General features: G+C 37.0%; 1 protein-coding gene across 2 annotated transcripts in view; it reads right to left on the bottom strand.

Annotated features, from left to right (window-relative positions):
• Positions 1-22,990, bottom strand: part of xrcc4 (X-ray repair complementing defective repair in Chinese hamster cells 4) — a 37,572-nt gene extending 14,582 nt beyond the window's left edge. For both annotated transcript variants that reach the window (XM_059358528.1, XM_059358529.1), the window contains exons 1-5: positions 22,744-22,990; positions 20,846-21,036; positions 7,141-7,307; positions 6,087-6,218; positions 5,312-5,454 (exon numbers count right to left, since the gene is read on the bottom strand). In XM_059358528.1, the coding sequence (XP_059214511.1) occupies positions 5,312-5,454; positions 6,087-6,218; positions 7,141-7,307; positions 20,846-21,036; positions 22,744-22,885 (775 nt within the window). In that variant the 5' untranslated portion in view covers positions 22,886-22,990. The remainder of the gene's footprint in view (positions 1-5,311; positions 5,455-6,086; positions 6,219-7,140; positions 7,308-20,845; positions 21,037-22,743) is intronic.
• Between the last annotated feature and the right edge of the window lie 2,432 nt (positions 22,991-25,422).

The following is a 25,422-nucleotide window of genomic DNA, read 5'->3' on the forward strand; positions in this document are numbered from 1 at the left end:
TTTTATCAACTTCTTGTCGATTCCTGAGAAAATTAAAAAATGTAATTGTTGGTTTTATTGGTGATGAAGATTCAAAAAGTTCTTGTTTTTCCTCTTGTCAAATGTCTAAAATATGGTGCAAATGAAAGAGTTCCAGATAGAAACCGGAAACCGGATTTACTCCACTTCTCGTTAAAGAAATTTCCATCAGAATTCAAATAAAATAATGTAATAAAAATGTTTAAATCTCCTATTTGATGACTATAAAATCCAACTATAACATAAGATATATTACACATATAACATTAAATACACACTTTCAAAAAGTTCTTGTTTTTCCTCTTGTCAAATGTCTAAAATATGGTGCGAATGAAAGAGTTCCAGATAGAACTGGAAACCTTATTTGTTCCACTTCTCGTCAAAGGAATTTCCGTCATAATTTGAACAATGATGACTATAAAAAAAACCCCAACTATAGCGTTAAATATATTAAATACAAAACATTACATTAAATACAAATTTGTTTTTGTAAAAAATGTCTGAAATATATAACCAGTGAAAAAGCTCCGGATAGAACTGGAAACCAGATTTATTTATTCCAGAGTGTCTCTGGGATTTAAAGAGAAAAATGTTTTTCCTGGTTTTAATAGTTAAAAAATAGAAAAAAAAAATAGAAGATGAAATGAAAAAAATGAAATGAAATGAAAAAAAAAGATGAAATACACGTCGTTCTTGTTTTTGTTCTTGTAGAATATGGAGCTATTGCTCCCGATAGAACCTGAAACCCGATTTGTTCTACTTCTCTATAAAAATAATGTTATTGTTGGTTTTATTAGTTATGAAATAGACTATATAAATGAATAATTTAATGTCTGGTTTGTGCAAATGCTTTATTTTTGGACACAGTTAAACGACACATGTAGAATAAACTGATTCTGACAGGAATATCAACATTTTAAGACAAGTTTTGGTCACTTTTTATAACATAATCTTTCATAACCGTTGATATGTTCAACGACTGTCGAAAACTCCGAAAGCAACTCTACAGTTTCTTTGTGTGGAAAAAAAATGTATATTTTGGATGCTTTTCAGGAAATTAATTCATTTTAAACAACTTTTTTTTACTAATTGTTAAAAATATGTTTATATTATATTATATGTAACGTTTTTAATGATTGGGTTTTACTCAATCATAAATGAATAAAGATTGTTTGCTGTAAATGAACTCATCTTAACCGTCATGATTAAAAATATACTAAGAACTATGAGGTAGAAATTAATTAATTTTCCATGACTTCTGGCTGGGTGGGAGCATTAATAAAAGGTTTTTATTCTCACACACTTGCGTCAGTAGAACATGGATTGTTTTGTTGTGTGGATCTGTCAGTGAAGCTTCTCTCAGCAGCAGCCGTCTCGGCACATACCACACAAAACTAAAACCACTAATTTCCTCAGATTTCCCTCCCTTCTTTCAATCTGTTGTCTCTAACTGGCAACACGCGGCCATCTGAGTCACTGCCGTGGCAACAGAAACAACACAGATCCTTCATCTGACGGAGGGGAAGCCCCGGAGAGCAGGGACACCTACGTCGCCGTGAAAAAGCTTTGACGTATCTAACGGACCCGGCCTGGCTGCAGACTCAACATGTGTGAGAAAGTGGAAAAATCAGAGAGGTAAACAGCTGAGTGGAGGCAAAAAACTCCCCGAAAAATCCCTCTCTTTTAACTAATGTCTCCCCTCCACACCTCCACCCTGCTGCTGGTGGCACATTAATCACGCCGGGGCCCTTCTGGGAGCTCCGGTCTACAGGTTGATGAAGTGTAACGTCAAGCTTATGGAGCTGCTTGTATTTAAAGGTGTTTAGGGATGTGGGCTCACGGAGGCCCCACGACTCATGTCTCTGCATTACATAACTCCTCAGTGATGTCATGGTTAAATTTCTGGGCATGAAAAACACACAGCGACGGTGCAAACACATTTAGCTTCCATGACAACAGCTCCCAGAAAATATCATAATCACAGTTAGAGGTAACAAAGTGTGACTGTTAATGTGAAAAACATAGTGACAGTGAGTATTTACCTCTACTAAAATGTGATATCATATGAAACTAGAGGATTTAAGGAATATATTGGTACCAACCATGCCATGATACCTCATTAGGAAGTGGGCCAAATAACACTCAAAAGTTACCTAATTTTTTGGTGCGGAAAAAATTAAAATTTTCAACCTTTGACCTCAAGATATTTGAATGAAATTGGGTTCTCTCCTCTTTACAGACATGCCCACTTTATACTAATAACTCATGAGTCTCCTCTTTACAGGCATGCCCACTTTATACTAATAACCACGAGCCTCCTCTTTACTGACATGCCCACTTTATACTAATAACCACCAGCCTCCTCTTTACAGACATGCCCACTTTATAATAATAACCATGAGTCTCCTCTTTACAGACATGCCCACTTTGTACTAATAACCCATGAGTCTCCTCTTTACAGACATGCCCACTTTATACTAATAACTCATGAGTCTCCTCTTTACAGACATGCCCACTTTATACTAATAACCTACGAGTCTCCTCTTTACAGACATGCCCACTTTATATTAATAACTCATGAGTCTCCTCTTTACAGACATGCCCACTTTATACTAATAACCACGAGCCTCCTCTTTACAGACATGCCCACTTTATACTAATAACCACGAGCCTCCTCTTTACAGACATGCCCACTTTATACTAATAACCCACGAGTCTCCTCTTTACAGACATGCCCACTTTATACTAATAACCCACGAGTCTCCTCTTTACAGACATGCCCACTTTATATTAATAACTCATGAGTCTCCTCTTTACATACATGCCCACTTTATACTAATAACCATGAGCCTCCTCTTCACAAACATGCCCACTTTATCCTTATAACTTGCAGTTTGGTACACAAACCTGCATTTTTTTCATGCATTTTCACCATTCCTGCACATTGGGGTCTCTAAACAGTCTGTGAAATGCATAAATCGGGTCTGACTGGAAAGCTGAGACTTCAATGAGCCCAATTTTCTTTATGTGTGATGATAAAAATGAAGATGCTGTGACCTCATGAAACCTTACAACCATAAACTAGAGACCTAGAGCATTCAGAGGATGGGTGGCTGAGACACTAGATTCACAATAAGTTGCTTTCTCAGCAGGCAACAAAACAAGCGCTCACCATACAATAGCACAAAATACACAACATTTACAAAAAGAATTTGAATCACGGCATGGATTTTTCTCTGCTGTTCTAAAGGTCTCTGTGTCTTATGTAGGATTCTGGAGGGATTTGTGACCATTTTTAACAATTCTAGAGTGGTAAAAAGGTCAAATTTAGCATGAAATCTGCGCAACAAATGGCATCAGCCCAAAAACTGCTGCAACATGACCACGTAATTGAGCTTAAATGTGGATGTCATATACTGATATCATAATGTTCTAAAAAAAGGCAAAAACAACTCCCTGGTCGGGATGGATGGAGTGAAAGAGGTTAAGGTTTTGTGTCATGTCTAATATTCAGTGATGTCACAGCAGGTGTTTTCCATCATCCACAACACCTGCAACAGCAAAGTTCTGCCTTCAGTGATTTAATGTTGACCTACGCGTTAAAATGTACTTTCTGCAGTCTGAAAACTCACTCCATAACTGTCACTGTGCTCACTTTAAGTAACATGAAGACGCAGTATAATGGAGACAAGGTCACAGCCATTTAGTCGGTAACTAATGTTCCTGAAAAGAGTTCCCCTTTTAAGGAGTTCTGACACAGAGCTGGAAAGTGTGTGGTAACTTTGGGGAGTTTACACTTTCACTTGATGTTGCTGATTAGCAGCACTTTAAGTCATCAGTGAGGTGAGCGGCTGCAGAGCTCCAGGGTTCAATTTTTTAAAAACTGTCCTTCTGGGCTATCAATCAAGAGCTGGAAAAACTCTCAGAAAACATCCTTTTAAGGAAGTTTAACACTCCTGCAACACCGGAGAGGTCTTTGTTGCAAAATAGTGTTTGTGCATTGAAGGTTTGCTCCATGAGAAGTTGAAAACGTGATGATTTTAAGAATAATACGAGCATTATTTTGAGTAGCTGCAGCTCACATGGAGGTTTTTGAGGCGATGTTAGAACTACAAACATCTGAGACGACTGTAGTCTTTTAACCTCCGAACCTCAAAATTTGCCAGCACGTTTTGAGAAGCAGGTTTATTTAAGAATATAAACATATTTTTTTAATGCCCATATTGCATCATAACCACAGTTCCTAAAAGTTGTGACACATATATATATATATATATATATATATATATATATATATATATATATATATATTCGTAAACATAGATGTATTTTCACTGAATGACAGTTTATTTGAACGTTTTGTTCAGTAAAAATGTCCTGTTCAGTGTTTGGTTGGACTAACAGACACTCCAAGGATTAGCTGTTCATTTTTCTTCTGTAAGTAACGTACATTTTGTTTTAGTTTTTTGCTAGCCAAAATAAACATCCCAGTTAATGCTAACATGAATCAGTCAGGTTGAGGTGTAGAGAGGCGTGTAGTCAGTGATCAGATCCCTCTCGCTCCTCCACAGTCCAAATATGGTCTGCTACCCAAATCGGAAACAAGATGGTGACGAGTGAAATGCTGAACTCGATGCTTCCTACTTCCATTATTCATATACAGTCTATGGTTCCCATACAGGTACTTTTGTAGCGGCTAACCAACGGAGTTCCAATTTGACAACAGACCGACGCGGCAAGCAGAGTTGCTAACTTAGCGACTTTGTCTCTATACTCAGACTTTTCAGAACCCTCTAGAGACTCTTTTTCAAAAAAGTGACGAGAGACAAATCTCGCGACTTTTTTCTGTTGTTTTTGGAGACTTTTGGAGACTCGTTCCTACTCTTCTTAACAAGTAGCAGGCGCCGTCCTGAAGCACTCACAAGCGGCCCAGTCCTCCTGCAGCAGTCTCTCCCAGCTGCAGTCAGAGCAGGAGACGTTAACCCCTCAGCGTCCAGTCTGCACCAGTCTGGAAATTAATCACGCATGTGTGGAATCGCGACTCAACTGTATCCAATTAGCGTCGACTAGTTAGTAGCGGCTCAGGTAGCGGCTACTGATCTGCTAACCGGTGAAGTTGGGCGGATCCTCTCTCCCAAGCCACACCCATAGCAGCTCACTAGAGGGAAAAGCACCTGATGGAGTGAAAACTCAACTAAAAGAAACTTTTGTGAAGGATTGGGAGGAACTGGGAAAGGGTGAACAGAGGTCAGATGAAGTTTGATGACTTATGAGTCATGGGTCAGAGTCTCACCCTGGGTGGAGGAGGTAGAGGCCGAGGTGGACTGCTCCTCCTCTGGCTCCTCATCAGTACTTCCTCCATACTCGTCGTCCTCCTGAGCTGCTGTCTGCTCCGATCTCACTGAATCCTTTTTCTGTTTCTGTCCTGCAGAACTCCTACAACACAGCAGAGACCAGGCTCAGTTTAGTCTGCAATAACGAGACATTATAGTTTAACAATCACCACTTAATGTTCATAAAAATGACTAAAACTCTAATGGAATCACATGACTATTACAACACAGAGATGAATCAGAGAAGTGCAGTAATCTCAGGAAAATTAGTTAAAGAGTCTTAAGCAATTTGTTGAGCAACTTGAAAAGTTTAAATGTGTTGAAAATGTGCAGCTTTCGTTTTTTTCTATTGCAAAATGCAACACAAAAAACCCCCCAATATACTCAAATACGGTTGAAAAATCACGTGTGTGTGTGTGTTTATGTGTGTGTAGTTTAGCCAGTGTCTGCAGGTGTGTGTGTGTGTGTGTGTGTGTGTGTGTGTGTGTGTGTGTGTGTGTGTGTGTGTGAGAGTGAGTGTGTGAGTGTGTTGTACCTGGCCTCCTGCAGGTGTGTGTTTGTGTGTGTGTTTATGTGTAGGTGTGTGTGCATGCGTGTGCGTGTGTGGTTGTGTGTGTATAGTGTACCTGGTCTCCTGTGTGTGTGTGTGTGTGTGTGTGTGGTTGTGTGTGTGTATAGTGTACCTGGCCTCCTGTGTGTGTGTGTGTGTGTGTGTGTGTGTGTGTGTGTGTGTACCTGGCCTCCTGCAGGTGTGTGACGTCCTGCTGCAGACTGCGGATCTTTGCTTTCTTCTCATTCAGAACCACAACGAAGCGAGAGAACAGTTCTGCCTCCAGAGTCTCTTTACCTCTGGCATAACGCTTCAGTCTGCAACAAACACACACAAACACACACACAAACACACATTCACACACTTTTCTGCTAATTAAGATATATATTTGTGTTTTTCAAGATTTCTGTCTCCGTTGGGAACCATTAAGCTTTGGGCTGAGAGCTATTGGCAGGAAGTCAGGTTTCAGAGAGGGATGGATCTGTTGTTGGTTTTAGGCTTTAAATAAATAAATATATTATAATATGAAACAATGCTAGCCCGAAAACTTGCATTTAAAAACAAATAAAATATTTATAATACTAATTTAAATATAAAAAGTTTGGGAACCAATTCCTTAGAGTTAAAAAAAAAAAAGACCACTGCCTTACAGTTTCAAAATAAAAGACATTATTATGAATATTTTTGGATTATTTTGGGAAGCACTGAATTACAGTTTCAAAATAAAAAACATTATTTTGCATATTTTGGATAATTTTGGGACCATTGCCTTACATTTTCAAAATAAAAGATGTTATTATGCAGATTTTTGACTATTATGAATGATATATGCTGCTATTTCGTATATTTTGTCAATATAGATGAACTCCTTTATATACTACTTTTTCTACAGTAATAAATCATATTTTACAAACAATAATATTTTTTTATTTACACAGTAACTAGTAGCTTTATCTGTCAGAAAAATGTAGTGAAGGGTTACATTACTACAGAGGGTCCTTTAATAAATGTATTTGGTTACATCACCACTATTTTATTATTATTATTATTATTATTATTAATAAAAAAGGAAAGTGTAGTGAGTTTGGTTTGGGATTTAAGGTCATAAATATGTTTTAAGAAGTACTTTACATTCCCTAACTCTATTTGTAAAAAAGGAGGATTTATGAAACTGTCTGGTTCTAGTCCTGGTGCTGGTTCTGGTCCTGGTTCTGGTTCTGGTGTGTGATGTGTGTTTACTGTGCAGTGATGCGCTGCTGCTCTGCTCTCAGTCTCTGGTTCTGCTCCTCCAGGTTCTGGTTGTGCTGCTGCAGGGAGTCTCCTCTCTGCAGACTGTGGATCAGTAACTCTCTCACTGCCTCCGCCGGCTCCGGGACCGCCTCCAGCACCACAGAACCCAACCGGAACTGGAAGAACACGGAGAAAAGAAAGGAAAAAACTGCTGAGAAACGCCCTAATTATCAATATAAGATTCTCAGCTTTCCAGTCAAACCTGATTTATACAGATTGGCTGTTCAGGGACCCCAGGATGCACAAAGATTCACATGCAACAGAACAAAATGCCACAGTTTACTTTGCAGTTTAAAGCAGGTTTCCCCTTTAAACTGCATGCAATAAGCATAAAGTGTGCATGTCTGTAAAGAGGAGACTCCTGGGTCACACAGAACACATTTTCATTTAGATATCTGGAGGTCAGAGGTTCAGGGACCCCTTTTGAAAATGCATGTCAGTTTTTTCCGCGTTAAAAGTTGTCTCCATAAGATATCATGACACGGTTTCCTTTGGTCTTTCAGTTTTATATGATCAGAGTATTACAGTAGCTGTAAGTTAGTTTAACACTTAAATCTGGACGCTCCACATCTGATTTTAACTTCTGATATTAGCAAATGCAAATATTAATGTAGTGGAAGAAGCAAAAACTGTTGCAGACCATATCTCGATGTTTGCTAAAAGACACTAAATTCCACACTATACAGACACAATCTGAATCAAAATCATCAGGATTTAAAAATGAACCGGACAAAGCTGGAAGCTGTACCGTTATCTGGATTATAATATCCAAATAATTGACAAATTTTGGCTTTAAATAGATCCCAAAAGTGTTGAAATATTTGGGAATAAAACTTAACTGGGATGCTACAAAAATAAAACTAATTTAGATCAAAAGTGGAAAATTAAGCTCATATAATGTGATAAAAAGGGTGGCTGCAATGCACTGAAATAATAAACTAACTCCCACTTTCGGCTCAGCATTTGAAACAATAAGACACAGAAAGTGTGCCCCGGTCAGTGGTGTCTCCTGGGAAACAGAGTTTGCTCTCAGACATGTTTACACACAGATAAGATCCGGTCACTGCTGACCTCTGACCTGCAGCCCTAAATAACCTCTGCAGAGGGACAGCTGTGTGTCTGCAGGTGTGTGTGTGTGTGAGATAAACAGTGAAATGTGAACTATTTAATCGTGATAAACACAAATACACATATCGAGCCTCGTGCAAGAACACATTTGTTCTTAAGTGGCTTTAAAAAATTGATTTTAGAATTTTTTATTTAACTATTTTTACTTATATTTTGAAGTTTATCATTAATCTATTGTATATTAAGCATTTTTCTCTCTTTTTAAAATTTGTTTCATATTTATTATCTTTATGTAATTGTACACCCTTTATTGTTTTAATTTATTTGTTATTATCTTATTTATTTTAATTATATTTTAGAATATTAAGGCGCTTTGATGTTAAATTGTGTTTATTTTTACTCATATTTTGAAGTTTTTCATTAATCTATCGTATAATAAGCATTTTTCTCTCTTTTTTAAATTAGTTTCATATTTATTATCTTTATGTAATTGTACACCCTTTATTGTTTTGTTGTTTTAATTTATTTGTTATTATTTTATTATTTATTGTAATTATATTTTAGAATATTAAGGCACTTTGTTGTTAAATTGTGTTTGTAATGGTAAAAAAAATAAAATCTATGTATAAATGAAGACTTCTACCCATTCTTGGTGCTCTGCAAACTTGAATGTGCATAAAACAATTTAATCTTCTGGACTTTCCAAATGTTATCGGACCGAACGGATCAAAATCTGACAGTGAAACGAGTCGTTTGTTCTGATTTACAGACGTTTCTTTACTGAAGGAAAAGTCTTTCTGGGTCCAACGGCGTCATGTGACTTTTTATTTAAGTATTACTTGTTTAAAAATGTTCTCTGATATGCCGACAGTTCTTTAAAAACCCACCATAAAATGTGATAACTTCTGGAGGATTAATTGTGCTGTGAGAGTTGAGGTCAAGTTTTAGTTGTTGCTAAATTGTTTTGTGTAAAAGTGAAGTTAAAGTTTATGTTTTAAGCTACTATCCTACATCTATATTGCAATAAATAACAAGCCCTCGAAGACTCGAAGTGAAGAGAAAGAACAAGACTTTGAGACGTTTCAGAGCAGCGATGAGTCAGAGTTTAACTGTTACTTCATGATGTTTGATCATGATCATGATTTACAACATAATACGTCCGAACATATTTCTTTCTTTTCCCCTGATGGTCTGAAAAGTCTTTAAATCTGTCGCTGGAAATAAAGATGCTAAGAGAATCTGAAAAGCCAGTAAATCTAGTCACCAAGTCTGCAACATTGATCTCACCACACTTGTTACATTTTATTTGGAATGGTAAAAATAATCAATAGATATTTATGGATAAATTAATTGTATATTTCATTTAGTTTTAAGTTTTTATCAACACAAAGACAAACTTACTGCTAATTTCAGTCATTTTTGTCCCTTTTTTCCAGAAAGTTGCCCACAATTATCTAATAATTTAAAAAAAATTAACTTTGGCTCTATTTTTTCCTAGTTTTGCTCTATTTTGTCTATTTTTGACTGATTCATGCCATGTTGGTATAATTTTTTTCAGCAAAGCCTCACCTCTATGACCTATCATTATTACTTTCACTTTGACTCACTGGATCAATCAATCAATCAAACTTTATTTATATAGCGCTTTTCAAACATATAAATGCAACTCAAAGTGCTTTACAAAAATCAAAATCAACCCAAAAAACACACAAAAAACATAAAATCTGTAAAATATAAGGAGGTAAGAGGAGTAGAACATCTAGTTCTATATGTTTAAACAAAACATATTTGACCTCATCTCTGGTTTTACGTGTTCTATCATCATCAAACACAAACTGGCCTCATGGAGTTTGAAGCTGAATTTTAGGGTGTTTTCACACCAACAGCAGTTGGTGCGCACTAAACAGTCCATTCGAACCAAAAGCTCTTAGTTCGGTTCGTTTTCGTTGATGTGAAAGCATCAATCGCACTCGGGTGCGCACTAAATCAAGCGAACCGAGACCTCCAAAAAGAGGAGGTCTCGGGCCGCTTGATTCCGCACCAAATGACAACCTCTGGTGCGGTCAATCTGGTGAGAACGTGATCCTGGACCAACTCAGGTCTAAACCAACTATTCAAAATGCATCACGGGAGGAAGAAAGGAGTAAACATGCCGCGCACCGCCAACCGTGGCCAAGCGTGGGCTAACCCAGAGGTTCAAGCCCTCCTCCACATCTGGCCAGGTGGATGTGGTGAATGAAGACCGTGATGCTGATCAGAGGCCTTAGTCACCTACCGCCTCATCGGACATCTGACCCAGATGTTGAGGATGGTGAGTCATTTTTCCCGCTTTTGTTCATTATTATTAAGGCAAAATAACAATTTATGTCCATAAATGAATAGGTTATAGGCTAGGCTAAAGCTTAATTTGCGTGCTGCGTGGATATCCCCCTTCATTCATTCAGCAGCAGCTCAAATCGTGTACATGTGTTGACAGGTCACAGCTTTTTTGACACACATTTGCGCTGCTGCTGCTGCTGCTGAATGAATGTAGGGGACACACTGGTTTGAAACTAATTTAATCTGTAATATACATGTTTCATTCGGTACAAACCCATACATTTCAAAATCCTTCTCAGAGTATGGATACTGATAACAATATCATCCACTCTGTTCAATAACTGTAGAATCTCACCATGTCTCAAACCAAGCTTAAAGTAGAATTTAATTCAATCTTCCAAATGAGCCATAGCCTATTCTTGCTTAGGACTATATTATAACGTGATAGTATCTCATTATAACGAGAAACTGTCATTATCATGAAATAATGTGGTAGTATCTCATTAGCTGCGACTCATTCTGGAACCTTATTTGGCCAGAAATGTGTAATGTTGACGATACAAAAAGCAAGGACCAGTGCAAGGAACAGTGTGCAAATGTGTCGCTCCATTGTGAAAGTTGAAATTGGCGTTTATTTCCACCGGAAGATGACGAAACGTCATTCAGACCAATGTGGTTTGTTTGCATGTGTGAACGTGGACCACACGCAGTCTGTATGCTACAATGTAACAATTTTACTACCTGGTGCGGACCAAACAATCGAACTAGCGGTGTGAAAGCACCCTTAAGCCTGAATTCCACCGGGCGCGTTACTGCAGCGTCACGTCAGCGTTGCGTTCGGCGTTGCAAATAGGTAACACTCTAATCAATGAGAGCATTTCCACCGGGCGCGTAGCGTAACGTTACAGCAGCGTCCCAGCAGCGTCTCTACGCGAGCATTAGGTAGGACTTCTATTTCTCCGCGAGACGCTGCCAAATCGCGTGAATCTCAACAGAGCAGATCGCACCAGACAGGAAGTCCAACTCAGAATCAGCGTAAAACACTTCCGCCCCTTTCAAAATAAAACACAATACGCAGTTCATGCAGCCTAAAACTACTTCACATCAACATTATGTTATGACCGGGGCACCAGATCAGCAATCAATCAATCAATCAATCAATCAATCAATCAATCAAAGGGTCTCAGAGGATCGGCCACACGGAAGACAAGAGACTGATTGTTGAAGTGGAACATCATACAATCATTTATGACATAACATATTGTTTTTATAAGGATAGATGGTCAGATCAACAGATCTTTCACCTCAGAGAAGCAAAGTAAGTTGGTTTTTGTTGTTGTTGTTTACTTTATCCACACAGTTTATCCATAGACTGTATAAATAGAGTTTAGAGTTTATCACGGGATCTTGCGGTCTCCCGTATGGTCAGGATTATCGCGTGATCTCGTTATCTCGCGTGTATACGACCGGCTCGCTAAGCTGACGTGCTGCTGCTGTAACGCGCCCGGTGTGAATTGACGCCGGGCAGCAGACGCAACAAAACCGCGGTGGAGACGTGCTGCTGCTGCTGTAACACGCCCGGTGGAAATCTCCAGTAAGAGAAGTTCAAACACTTGAGGACAAACCGTATAAAGAAAAGGCTTTATTCTTTGCCCATGAACCGACGGTAGCATCCAGCAGCTCTGCAGAGCATCAGCAGCAACATGAAACACTCTGTGGCTGCAGAGTGAGCAGAGGTGGAGCAGCTCTCACAGCTTTCCACCCAAATAAAAGTGTCCAGCAGTTAATTAGAGTGAATCAGTGAGTCACAGACAGCTTCAGAAACAGTAGCGTCTCTATGACGACATGTGAAGCCTCTGCCCACATCAACACTCTGCAGCCAAACACACACCGGTGGCTCACACACACGTCAGCAGCAGCAGCTTCAGCTCTAATGTGAGCCGTCAGCCTACACGATGAGGCAACAACTGGAAGTGTTCTCTCAGAAGAGGTATTTCCACCTCCAGCAGTATTTTAAGTCCCAGCCTGTTTATTTAACAGACCTGAGACCTGCTGAAGTAATAGCTGGCAGATATTAGACTCTTGTAAATAACCAGAGAATCACAGAGGAGGAAATGAGACGTAAACGCTCTGTTTCTGTCACTTTAAGACAGATCTTCCACTCAGCAGGTTGCATGTACGCTCAGTTAATGATCAATAATCAGATCACATGACTAAAGTAATGACTCAGCAGTGTTTCTGCTGTCATACATACATTTATATTTAAATTTAAATTAAATTCATATTTTTTAATCAGTTTACATATTTATTTATACATTTATTCATTTCTTTATCTATTATTTAGTTATTTATTTAATAGAAGAGAAATACATACATGGAAAAAAAATAAATAAATGTGGAAATAAGTAAATGATAAATAAATAAATGTGGAAATAAAAAATAAATAAATGTGGAAATAAAAAAAATAAAATAAAAATAAATAAATGTGGAAATAAGTAAATGAAAATGTAGAACTAGATGTTCTGATTTTACCTCTTATATTTTACAGATTTTATGTTTTTTGTGTGTGTGTTTTGGGTTGTAAATGTTGATCCAGTGAATCAAAGTGAAACAATAATGATCAGGTCATAAAGTTGAGGTTGTCCTGAAAAAAATGAAACCAACATGGCATGGTGAACATTTTTTAACTGGTATATACAAGCAGGATGAAAAGGAGTCAGAAACTGACAAAATTGAGCAAAACTACAAAGAGCTTAAATAGAAATCAGATTATTATTATTAGATAATTGGGGACAACTTTCAGGAAAAAAGGGACAAAAATGACTGAAACTGGAGAAGTAAGTTTGTCTTTTTTTTTGATAAAATAAACACTGGGCCTCCAAATGGCTTAAAAATAATGAAATATACAGAACATTTATACATAAATATACTGACTTTTTTACCATTACAAATAAAAATGTAACACACGTGGTGAGATCAGTGTCACAGACTTGGTGACTAGATTTAGTGGCTTTTCAGATTCTCTGAGCATCTTAATTTCCAGCGACAGATTTAAAGAGTTTTCAGACCATCAGGGGAAAACAAAGACATATGTTCAGACGTATTATGTCGTAAATCATGATCTAAATGTTCAGCATGTGATGAAACATCATGAAGTAACAGTTAAACTCCGACTCATTGCTGAACTGAACTCAAACGTCTTGCTCTTTCTCTTCACTTTGAGTCACGACGACAACCAGAGAAGCAGAACCGACTTTTAACCCTCTTAGCAGTTAGCAGTTAACAGTCGGGGCCTTTTTTTCCCTCTGGTTACACTTTCCTCACTGTGGCTTTGTATTTTACTGCAGTATTGATGTAGGATAGTAGCTAAAAACATAAACTTTAACTTCACTTTCACGTAAAACAATTTAGCAACAACTAACACTTGATTTCAACTCTCACAGCAAAATGTATCCTCAAGAAGTTATCACGTTATCCTGAAGAGACGATCAATTAAATGATTAATCAGTGCATGCATACATGGGCAAAATAAAAGACATATATATACACAGTACTATGCAAAAGCCTGTTTTGATAACGGACGCTTTTATTATGAAAGGACAAAAAGAGACTTGATCCTGTCAATCGTAAAGATAACGTCAAGGAGTTCAATGTTTTATGTTTTAGCACTATGATTTAATTAGTTTTGTGTTTAAATAAGTTTTGGATAACATTAAACTCAGTAATTCATGCTAGCAAGGTTTGATCCGGTAAGCTAGTTACTCTTGTATTTCTGTGTGTTTTATAATTGTTATTGCAACTTTCAGTTTGCAAACTGTAGCTTTATCCAACTTAATTTTCAGTTCAGTGATACTGATACGCAGTCAGACATGAAATAAAAAAATACACCGATAAATAAAAAATTCCACACGATCGACCAAATTCTTAACAGCCATTAGTCGATCATTGATTAATTATTCCCATCCCTAGTTTGGACCCAGAAAGACTCTTCCTACAGACTTCCATCGGTAAATAAACGTCTGTAAATCAGAACATCACAACCCAACAAACGATTTGTTTCACTGTCACAGTTTGATCCGTTCGGTCCGATAACAATTGGAAAGTCTAGAAGATTAAATAGTTTTATTCACATTCAAGTTATCTACAGTAAGTAGAAGTCTTTAGTGCAACAGATGCAGAAGACCTGCAGAAGATCTGTACGGAGATTTTATACACACAAGTCAAACTTTCTTGGCTTTATGCACCACTGAGCAGCTTTCATAGGAATGAACAGAGCCCTGCCTCCAACACTGTATCAGTTCTTGATGTGAAATGCATGCTGGGATACTTTTCTTCACACATGCACACAGAGTCAGAAGCAAACAGCAGAGAGAGAAAACTTTGAGCTGCAGAACAGAATTATTATTTTTGGGACAAAGAGACAAACTGATGACTTTGATCTTCACTGACTAACAGAGTTGGAGGAAAAGACGAACTGGAAGACAAGAGGGAAAGAACAGAGCAGAACTTTCTATTTCTTTCCAATTTACAGTTTATTTTCTGAAAAGGAAACTTGAGTTTTGTGTTGATTTATCTTTAGTTGTTGTCATAGTTTCTAGGAGCTGATTCTGTGTTTCCACACATGTTAAAAGTGAAACTGGAAGTCATTTCTAAAAAAGAAAGTCATCTGAAATTTAGCTTCACTTCATGTTTTAGTGCACTTTAAAGTTTCATTTATATTCAATCAGCTAACTTTCATTTTTTAGGTAGTGAATCTGTTTGAATACACACACTTAATCAATTAATTGATTAATCGCTGAATGCATACATGGGCAAAATAAAAGATATATATACAGTACTATGCAAAAGCCTATTTTGATAACAGATGCGTTTTATTTTGAAAGGACGAAAATAGACATCCTGTCGATGGTAAGAGTTCAATGTTTTAGTCCCCGAAGAGACATGAGGTTAGTTTTTCACAGTAATCTTCATATTCAAATGTGTTTTGTGTTTAAATAAGTTTTGGATCAATTTAAACTCAGTAATTCATGCTAGCAAGGTTTGATACAGTAAGCTAGGTAATCTTGTATTTCTGTGTGTTTTATAATTGTTATTGCAACTTTCAGTTTGCAAACTGTAGCAACTTATTTCTCAGCTCATTGGTTTATTGATGTGCGGCCGCAGAACTGAACGCTCGACGTGTTTTAGTTCAGTGATACTGATACGCAGTCAGAGATAAAATTAATATTATAAAGCACCAGAGCCGGCCCAAGGCATAAGCGAACTAAGCGACTGCTTAGGGCCCCATGGACACTAGGGGGCCCCCAAGAGCAATTCAAAAATATATTTATTATTCCTCTCAGATTCCCCAAAAGGCATGTCACTATACCTGTAGACAGTTAGTCAATGGGGAAAAAGTCAAGCGGACTGGTTGACTTAGTCAAGAAGTAAAGATGTTATATGATATATATATATATATATATATATATAGATATAGATATTTCTTAGTGATTGTATTTGTTGTTGCACTTTATTGTTGTTCTTTTCTTTTTCTCTATTGTTGCACTACAATTTATTTTCACACAATGCTGTTGCAGTTTTTTGAAGGCAAAAATAATAAACCAGATGACACTTTTACTTAAACATATATAATGTAGGTTTTTTATATAATGTTTTACCATTTGGAACAATGTGTAAATCAACCCTAGCTCACTCTTCTCTTCTTCTAGTTGAATGTGCTATATTTTTAGATTAAAAACCATATGTGACACCCTGGACATCATTCATTCATTAGTACTATTTATGTTATTAACTGGGCAACCCCCATAAATGTAAAGCCAGTGTAAAGACATATCAGGCTGACAAATGATACTGTAAACAACACTGCTAGAGCCGCAATGATTTTATAGTAGGTGTGTGAATGATCAACAATCAATATCATTGGCAGAAATAGAGGGCCCCAAAATCGAATTCTGCTTAGGGCCCCATGGAGGCTTGGGCCGGCTCTGTAAAGCACACAGACTGATGAAAAATTCCACGTGATCGACCAAATTCTTAACAAGCATTCAACGATCATCGATTCATTTTTCCCATCCCTACTGGTAAGAACTTTTGGCATTTAAGTGCATTTATTTACTGTTTAAACTGTCTTCTATAACAACTTTCAGCTCTAACCTTAGACACACACACACACGTTTGGTATGCTGACCAGCTGAGGTAACACCTGTACGTGTGTGTGTGTGATTAGAGGGGGGCTGCCCAGGCATTAGCCCGAGCCCTCTCATTATGACTCATAACTTTATGACAGATGTATTACAGTTTGGTGATTTTAAAAGTTAAGCAACAGGAAAAAAAAGAAAAACTGCTGCGATGACACATGCTGCACACTTCTGCAAACCTTGGCTCCCAACTCTCATTTTCTTAGGAACTCCACCATTGATTCATCGATTCGTTTCCTCGTGACGGAAACACATGCACACACGGTTCCATTAGGTCAGGGTCGCCATGGTGACGAGGTGTGAGTGTGTTCAGCTGACCTCTGAGCAGAGATACTCATCACAGCAGCAACTTTATATTGTATGATTTGAGTTGAGCAGTTATTTGTTCAATAAAGTATTCTGATATTAATAATTTATACATCTTAAGTGTATTTATAACCTCAAAGATCACTTTTCTTCTCATCGTGCAAATTTAAATCTCCAACACTGATGTAGAAAATGAAATAAGAAAAAAGAACAGAATAAAAGAGAATAAAAGAGGCATGCTGCTGCTGCTGCTGCTGCTGCTGCTGTAGTGTTTATTAATATTATTTTTAAGTTTTTAAACTTATTTTTATAATTATTTAGTGGGGGGGGGTCCTCCTTATTTTATGATTTCTATGTTTTCTATTTTATCTTATTTTTTATACTCTTTTAATATTATTATCAAATGTGTTTATTTTCATATAATTACAGCATTTTGTTCCTGTTCTTTGTTCCATGTCTATTTCTGATGCAATGTCAACGATGGTAATTAAAGGAAAGTCACTTGACTTCCTGTTCTCATGTGACCCTGTTAACTGCTTAACTTTTGGCATGCAAGTACATTTATTTACTCTTTAAACTGTCTTTTATAACAAACAACCAGGAACTTTCCAGCTCTAACCTTAGAGAAGTTCTTTTGTAGCAGAAATGGAACAAAACTGCAACTTTTTAACTAAAAGTAACCACTTTAATGAGCTAATAACAACCTACTCCACCGACCAGCAGGTGGGTCGGCTGCTACTCGTGTGATAACGTACAAAACGGGCAATTCACTAGTATAATTATATGTATTTAATTGGATTTCTACTACGGGTTGTATATTCTTGTCAGATAAAGGAATTTGTTGAAAAATGTCAGAATAAAAGAGAATAGAGACGTGTTGCTGCTGCTGTTGTGTTTATTAATATCATTTAATTTTCTTTAACTTTATTATTGTGATTATTATTATTATTATTATTATTATTATTATTATTATGTGGGATTTATTTTCCTCCATACTTTAAGAATTCTATGTTTTCTATTTTTCTATCTTATTTTTATTTATTTTTTAATATTATCTAATGTGTTTATTTTCATATAATTAAAGCATTTTTGCTTGTTCCATGTTTATTTCTCATGCAATGTCCTTATTGCAAAGCCCTTTGTGCTGCTTTATATGTATATCATTTTTATTTATATACACATAAATAAATAAAATATTTAAAAAAATATTTTTTTTTCCCCCCGGGCCACAAGTTTAAACCCTCAATCAAATCTCAGATAGAGCTCTGATGACGCTCAGATTTATTTGCAGACAGTTTGAAACTTTATTAAATCTGACGGCTCGTTTGGCGTTCACTTCCTGCAGAAGAAGCTCCACTCATCACTGATTAATGTTACATTTTTTAAGTTTGGACTCTGGTGCTCCACCCTATTCAGACTTTTGTGTGTCTGAGCATCATTCACACACTTTTTATGCTTCGTCTCTGACAGCTGTCCGCCTCAGTTACTGTCGTGGTTTTTAAATCCTCCTTAAAAACACACTTTTTCCTCCCTGGCTTTTAATCAAGTTTAAGTGGACATCTTGCAAAAACAAAATTTTATTTATATTTTTTATTTATTTTATTATATATTTTTTTTATTTTATTCTATTGTTGCACTGTGTTTATGTATTTTAGTATCTTAGTTTTTACCGTATTTCCTGCAACTGTGATATCTGTACAGCACTTTGGTCAACCCCGGTTGTTTTAAATGTGCTCTATAAATAAAGTTTGACTTGACTTGACTTTACAAACTGGTTGTTTTGAGCATCAAAACCAGCGAAAAGACTTGTTTAATTATCAGAATCGACTAGAAATCGACTTTGGTCCAATAATGTTAAAAAGTAAAAACCAGAAGTCCGCCATCAGTCTACCAATCAGCACACTGACTTTATAAAGAAGGTCATTTTATGATATTTAACCTGTTCTGGTGAAAAAAATCTTAAATAAAAAAGGTTTATAAACCCGTTTGTCTCCATTTGTTAACAGACTTTTGACTGAAACAGAGTAAGATGGATAGTTACATTTCTCTTTTCATGTGCTTATTGATGAACTTCTATTAAAACACTTTAACATATTAATTTTTTATTTGCACTGTATGTTCTTCCAATAATTTTAACGTAAATCATTATTTTATGCTCCATTTTAATCTAGCTCTCTGTTCTTTCTGTCCTATTTTTCTCGCATTTTGTTTCCTTTTAATTGTATGTTTTACATTCTGTTTTATGAAATGTGCTGTATAAATAAAGCTGCCGTGCCTTGATTGTTTAATAAAATTGTTTTTCACATGTTTTCAGGTAAATAACAAATTTGTTTTATTTCCTTTTTTAGCCTTTTACAGAAATAAAACAGCACAAATCACAGAAACCACCAAAAAAGAGACGTAAACTGATAAAAAAAAACAAAAAAAAAAACATAAAAAGACCAAATAAGACAAAAACACAACCCAAAAAGTTTTCTTTCAACTCAAAGATACTGGAGATGGAGATAATGAGGTTTTCTTAGGAACTTTTTTAAGAACAAATTGAAAAAAACCCTGTGATTGAAGCTGGTTAATACCAAACAACTGTGTGAACATCTGGCCGATGGATGAAAACGTTTTGTTCTGAAGCTCGACAAATTTATGGGAACACAAGTTGAGTTGGATGCAACAATTAGAGCCAGTGATGCAGAATATAACACAAATTCACCAAAAAAGATGTAAACCAATAAAAAAAGACATAAAACGACACGAAATGACACAAAATCACCAAATAAAGATGTTAACTGATAAAAAAAATACATAAAATGATCAAAAAAGACAAAAAATGACCCAAAAAAAGTTGTAAAGTGACCAAGAAATGACACAAAATTACTAAAAAAAAGACACCAAATCATAAAAAAAAGACACAAAATAACCAAAAAAGATAATAATAATAGTAATCTGATCAAAAAAGGCAACAAAATGGCACAAAATGACAAAAAAAGACAAAATCATCAAAAAAGACATAAAATGACCAAAAAAGGCCAAAAAGATTCTCACAGAAGACACAAACAACTCAGCAGTTTAAGAACACCTTGATGGAGATAAAGAGGTTTTCTTAGGAGCTTTTTTAAGAACAAATTAAAGAAAAAAAACGCTGTGAATGAAGCTGATTAATACCAGAAATCTGCGTGAGAATCTGGCGGATGGATGAAGACGTTTTGTTCTGAAACTGGACTAATTTATGGGAACACAAGTTGAGCTGGATGCAACATTCAGAGCCAGTGATGCAGAATATAATCAGCATATTTATGACGCGATAAATCAGTTTGGATGTAAGCTCTGATCTGTGAACAGTTTGCTGCAGCTGTGAAGGTTAAAGTGATTTGTGGCGTGCAGATGATTGGACTCAGTTAAAGCTCGCAGTTATTCTCTAATCTGAATCAACGACGGCGTGAAGCTGCGACTCCAGTTTCTGTAACAACAGATTCACATTTCACACTCGATCCATCACTTCCTCGCTCGTTCTGCAGATCAGAAACAGCTTCTCTCTGGAGCTTTGAGACGTGCGGAGCAGATTAGGAGAGTAATCCCACGCAGAGGAACATCAACAGCTCCTAAAGTCAACAAGCAGCTGATAAAGCTGCACAACCAAAACACACCAGCACTCGGAGAAGTTAACCCGGTGACTCGTGAGCCGGGCGGCGAGGGAGACTTAAATAAACACACACGGGTCTGTCAGAGGAGTGTGTGTGTGTGTGTGTGTGTGTGTGTGTGTGACTCACTGAGATGTCCTTCTGAACCTTCTCGTACCCCAGCGTGACGGCGGCGCCTCGGCCGGGCGGGGACGGCGTCAGCGTGAAGCTGTAGGAGGCGGAGCCGTCGGGCTCGCTCAACGCCCGCTGCAGGTCGTCCACGTAGCGCTCCGTCTGCATCTCCAGCTCCTCCGCCTCCTCGCACACCGCCGCCTCGCTCACTGGGGACCAAAGACATGTTAAGTTACAGAGAGGACGACTGTGACCAAAAAAAGACACAAAATCATCAAAAAAATGTTTTAACTAACCAAAAAAATTACACAAAATGACCAAAAGAGACACAAAATGACCTAAAGAGACACAAAATCACCATAAAAAAATGTAAGCTGATCAAAAAAATGACACATTACACAAAATCATCAAAAAGACACAAAATCCTCAAAAAAATACACAAAACCACCATTAAAAGACGTAAACTGATCAAAAAATAACACAAAATCACAATTAAAATATGACAAAATGACGCAAATTCACCATTAAAAGATGTAAACTGATAAAAAAAAGACACAAAAAAGAGGTAAACTGACCACAGACACATACATTTACCACAAAAAAGACACAACATGACAAAAGAAAGACCCAAAATCATCAAAGAAAGATGTAAACTGATAAAAAAAAAAATAACAAAAAAAGACAAATTACCAAAGTCACAAAAGACCAACAAAAGCCCTTAAACTGAGAGCAGCAGAATCAGTCTGATGAAATTCAAAGCAAAGAAAAACGAAAAGACTAAATTTGAGTTACAACATGAAACAAAACAGGAGCACTATTGTGAAACAGAATGTGGTACAATTATGGTTTTATTCTCAATTATCTGGAAACTTTAGTGGAAACTGTTTGTCAGCTGCAGATTCTGAGGATGAGCTCAACACGAAGGATACCAGAGCAAAACTTTAGAAAAGTAGGGATGTGTAAAGTTAGGATTGAAAGCAGCTCAGATATAAAATAAAATTCTAACAATTGCTCACATTACTGATCTCCAGTGATGATTGATAAATAAATAAAAGAATAAATAAATAAATAATGTTATTCTGAGTTTCTTCACTGAGAGAATTCAGACTGTTGGAGGTGAAACTAATAAATCTTCCTCTGGCTTGATCTGTGACGAGGTCAACAACGCTCTAAACCCTCACAGGTGAGCTGAGCAAGGTGTGTGTGTGTGTGTGTGTGTGTGTGTGTGTGTGTGTGTGTGTGTGTGGTCGAGCAGGTGAGCTGGTGCAGGGATCAACGGAGCATAAATCTGCCAGGTCGGACAAGAGGAAATGTTGTGAGGTCGCAGCAGGTCGGGTGAGACTTTTATTTAACAATGTAAACTTTTATTTTGACAGTCTGCCTATTTTGTCTTTAACTCATGCTTTTATTTTGACAATTTCCCTGTTTTGTCTTTAATGTACGCTTTTATTTTGACGATCTCCCCTTTTGTTTTTAATATATGCTTTTATTTTGGCAATCTCCCCGTTTTGTTTTTAATATATGCTTTTATTTTGACAATCTCCCCATTTTGTCTTTAACATACGCTTTTATTTTAACAATCTCCCTGTTATGTTTTTTATATATGCTTTTATTTTGACAGTCTGCATGTTTTGTCTTTAACTTACGCTTTTTGACAATCTCCCCGTTTTGTCTTTAACATACGCTTTTATTTTGACAATTTCCCTATTTTGTCTTCAATGTTGCTTTCATTTTGACAATCTGCCTGATTTGTCTGTGTGTGTGTGTGTGTGTGTGTGTGTGTGTGTGTGTGTGTGTGTGTGTGTGTGTGTCTGTGTGTGTGTGTGTGTGGTCGAGCAGGTGAGGTGGAGCATAAATCTGTCAGGTGGGACAAGAGGAAACGTCGTGAGGTCACGATGGGTGAGACTTTTATTTACCGTCTCCTCTCCAGGCATCCTGTCCATCAGTCAGCAGCAACTGGAAGCCCGAAGCTAAGCCCCGCCCCTTCCAGGTCAACCGCAGGAAGTAGGAGGAGTCGGGCTCTGACGAGACGTGGACCTCACGCACTGACTCGTGCATCCCTGCACAACAAACACACAAAACACAAAAAAATCATCTCTGAGCGACGTTTACAGTTTAAATCTAATAATTCATACTTTAATAGATGTTGCATGTCCAGTACTAATGACGATCCAGTCATCTCACTGTGTCTCCATATATAATATTTGATGCTAATTTCCAAGAGATGGGAAAAGTGGTTAAGTTACAGAGGACAAAGAAGACAAAAAAAATACACAAAATCATCAGAAGACCAAAAATCTTTAATGTACAACTTTATTTTGACAGTCTGCCTGTTTTATATTTCATGTGTGCTTTTATTTTGACAATCGCTCCGTTTTGTCTTTAATGTACACTTTTATTTTGACAGTCTCCCTGTTTTGTCTATAATGTAAGCTTTTATTTTGAAAATCACCCTATTTTGTCTTTAATATATGCTTTTATTTTGACAATCTCCCTGTTTTGTCTTTAATGTACGCTTTTATTTTTACAGTCTGCCTGTCTTTAATAAATGCTTTCATTTTGACAAAGCCATATCAGGGATAAAAGAGGTTAAAGTGTGCACCTGGGAGTTTCATCTGCACGTTTCTAATTAGATTTCTGTCATTTTCTACAAAATAAAAGTAGTTGTGAGCTTCTTTCTCCTCAGGTTTAACCCTTTACAGTACACGGTGAAGCTCAGTGTGTAATCTGACAACTGGAGGTGTGTCAGTCCAGCTGGTGTTACATCATTCTCCTGACATGTGTCGCAGCCTGCTGTTCAGGTGCCAGCCAGCACTTTATTCCTCCTCCTCCTGTTAAACTAAAAACTAAGAGACTAAGAGACAGCTCCTATGTGTGCAGCAGCGTCTGCAGGGGGCCAGTTATTGTTTTATTGAAGACATATTGCAGGTCCGGAGGGAGAACGGATCTGTAAACCATCAGAGACCCCATGAGGCTTGGCCAGGAGAAAGCTCCAGCCCCCAAAAGAGAAAACAAACAGGGAGCTGCTGCTGTTTACTGTCTGCTGCACAACAATCACAGAGGAGTCATCAGCCTCAGGCTCCTCACACCTCTACCATTATACATCTATAGAAGGAGGAACATGCATGGAAAATACAACACGTTAAATAGTGCAAAGGTTAAAAGATTGTCAAAATAAAAGTCTACATTAAAAACAAAACAGGGAGGTTGTCAAAATAAAAGCAACATTAAAGACAAAACAGGGGTATTGTTTAAATAAAAGCGTACATTAAAGACAAAACAGGCAGACTGTCAAAATAAAAGCGTACATTAAAGACAAAACAGGCGGACTGTAAAAATAAAAGCATACATCAATGACAAAACAAGGATATTGTCAAAATAAAAGCATGCATTAAAGACAAAACAGGAGGACTGTCAAATTAAAAGCGTACAATAAAGACAAAACAAGGAGATTGTCAAAATAAAAGCATGCATTAAAGACAAAACAGGAGTACTGTCAAATTAAAAGTGTACAATAAAGACAAAACAGGGAAATTGTCAAAATGAAAGCATGCATTAAAGACAAAACAGGCAGACTGTAAAAATAAAAGAATGCATTAAAGACAAAACAGGGAGATTGTCAAAATAAAAGCATACAATAAAGACAAAACAGGCAGACTGTAAAAAATAAAAGCCTACATTAAAGACAAAACAGGGAGATTGTCAAAATAAAAGCATGCATTAAAGACAAAACAGGGAGATTGTCAAAATAAAAGCATAAAAGTGGAATGATGCAACAAAATCTGAACTATACTGCTGGGAAATTATAGACAAAAGTGGATATTCTGTTTAGATAAAAGATTTAATTTTAACACTTTACAGCCTCTTACTCTGCTGTTATGGGTTTTTACTTTTCCAGTTTATTTATAACGCTGACTTTACATTTTTACATCTTTTTCAATGTGTGTACATTTAGGGGTTTTTTTTGCACTGTATTGATAGTATTTTTGTTTGTTTGCACTCTTTCCTACTTTGTTCTACAACTGCTGCACAAAAACAAAGTTCTGTCCCATTTTATCCACCTTTTTATGATCTTATTCTTGTATTTGCTCCAGTATTGTAATGTCTGGGCTCTTTTTTCTTGGTTTTCCCCTTGATAAATGTAATCATTAAAAGCTGACCTTTGCTGTAACCAACATGAGGTATTTATCATGCGTTCCCTTCACTGAAACATGTCAGGAGCAGCAGTTATATAAAGTGTAAACACAGGTTTTCCTCGCTGCAGCTCTGTTGTGTAAAGTGAAAATGATGAGTGCAGCTCCATGCTAACGTGTCATCACAGCTGCTGTACCACTGTAATGCTCTAATACACAGCAGCAGCCTCTCATTAGCTGTGTAAGTACAGGCTCAGCAGTTAGCTGCATGCTAATGACCGGCCACAGCAGCAGCAGCTTGCTCACACACACAGACACCTTCAGCTCTTTAACTACATCCGAACAACACCTGCAACACCGCTAAATATGCGGAGGAGTCGTTCATTAAACTTAAAGATGCTTCAAGATTCTCTGTAGCAACAAGTGCATCTGTCTCTGCTATTCCAAGTGTTTCAACCATGA

The sequence above is a fragment of the Centropristis striata genome, chromosome 19 (genome assembly GCF_030273125.1).
Source record: "Centropristis striata isolate RG_2023a ecotype Rhode Island chromosome 19, C.striata_1.0, whole genome shotgun sequence".
NCBI classification, from domain to species: domain Eukaryota; kingdom Metazoa; phylum Chordata; class Actinopteri; order Perciformes; family Serranidae; genus Centropristis; species Centropristis striata.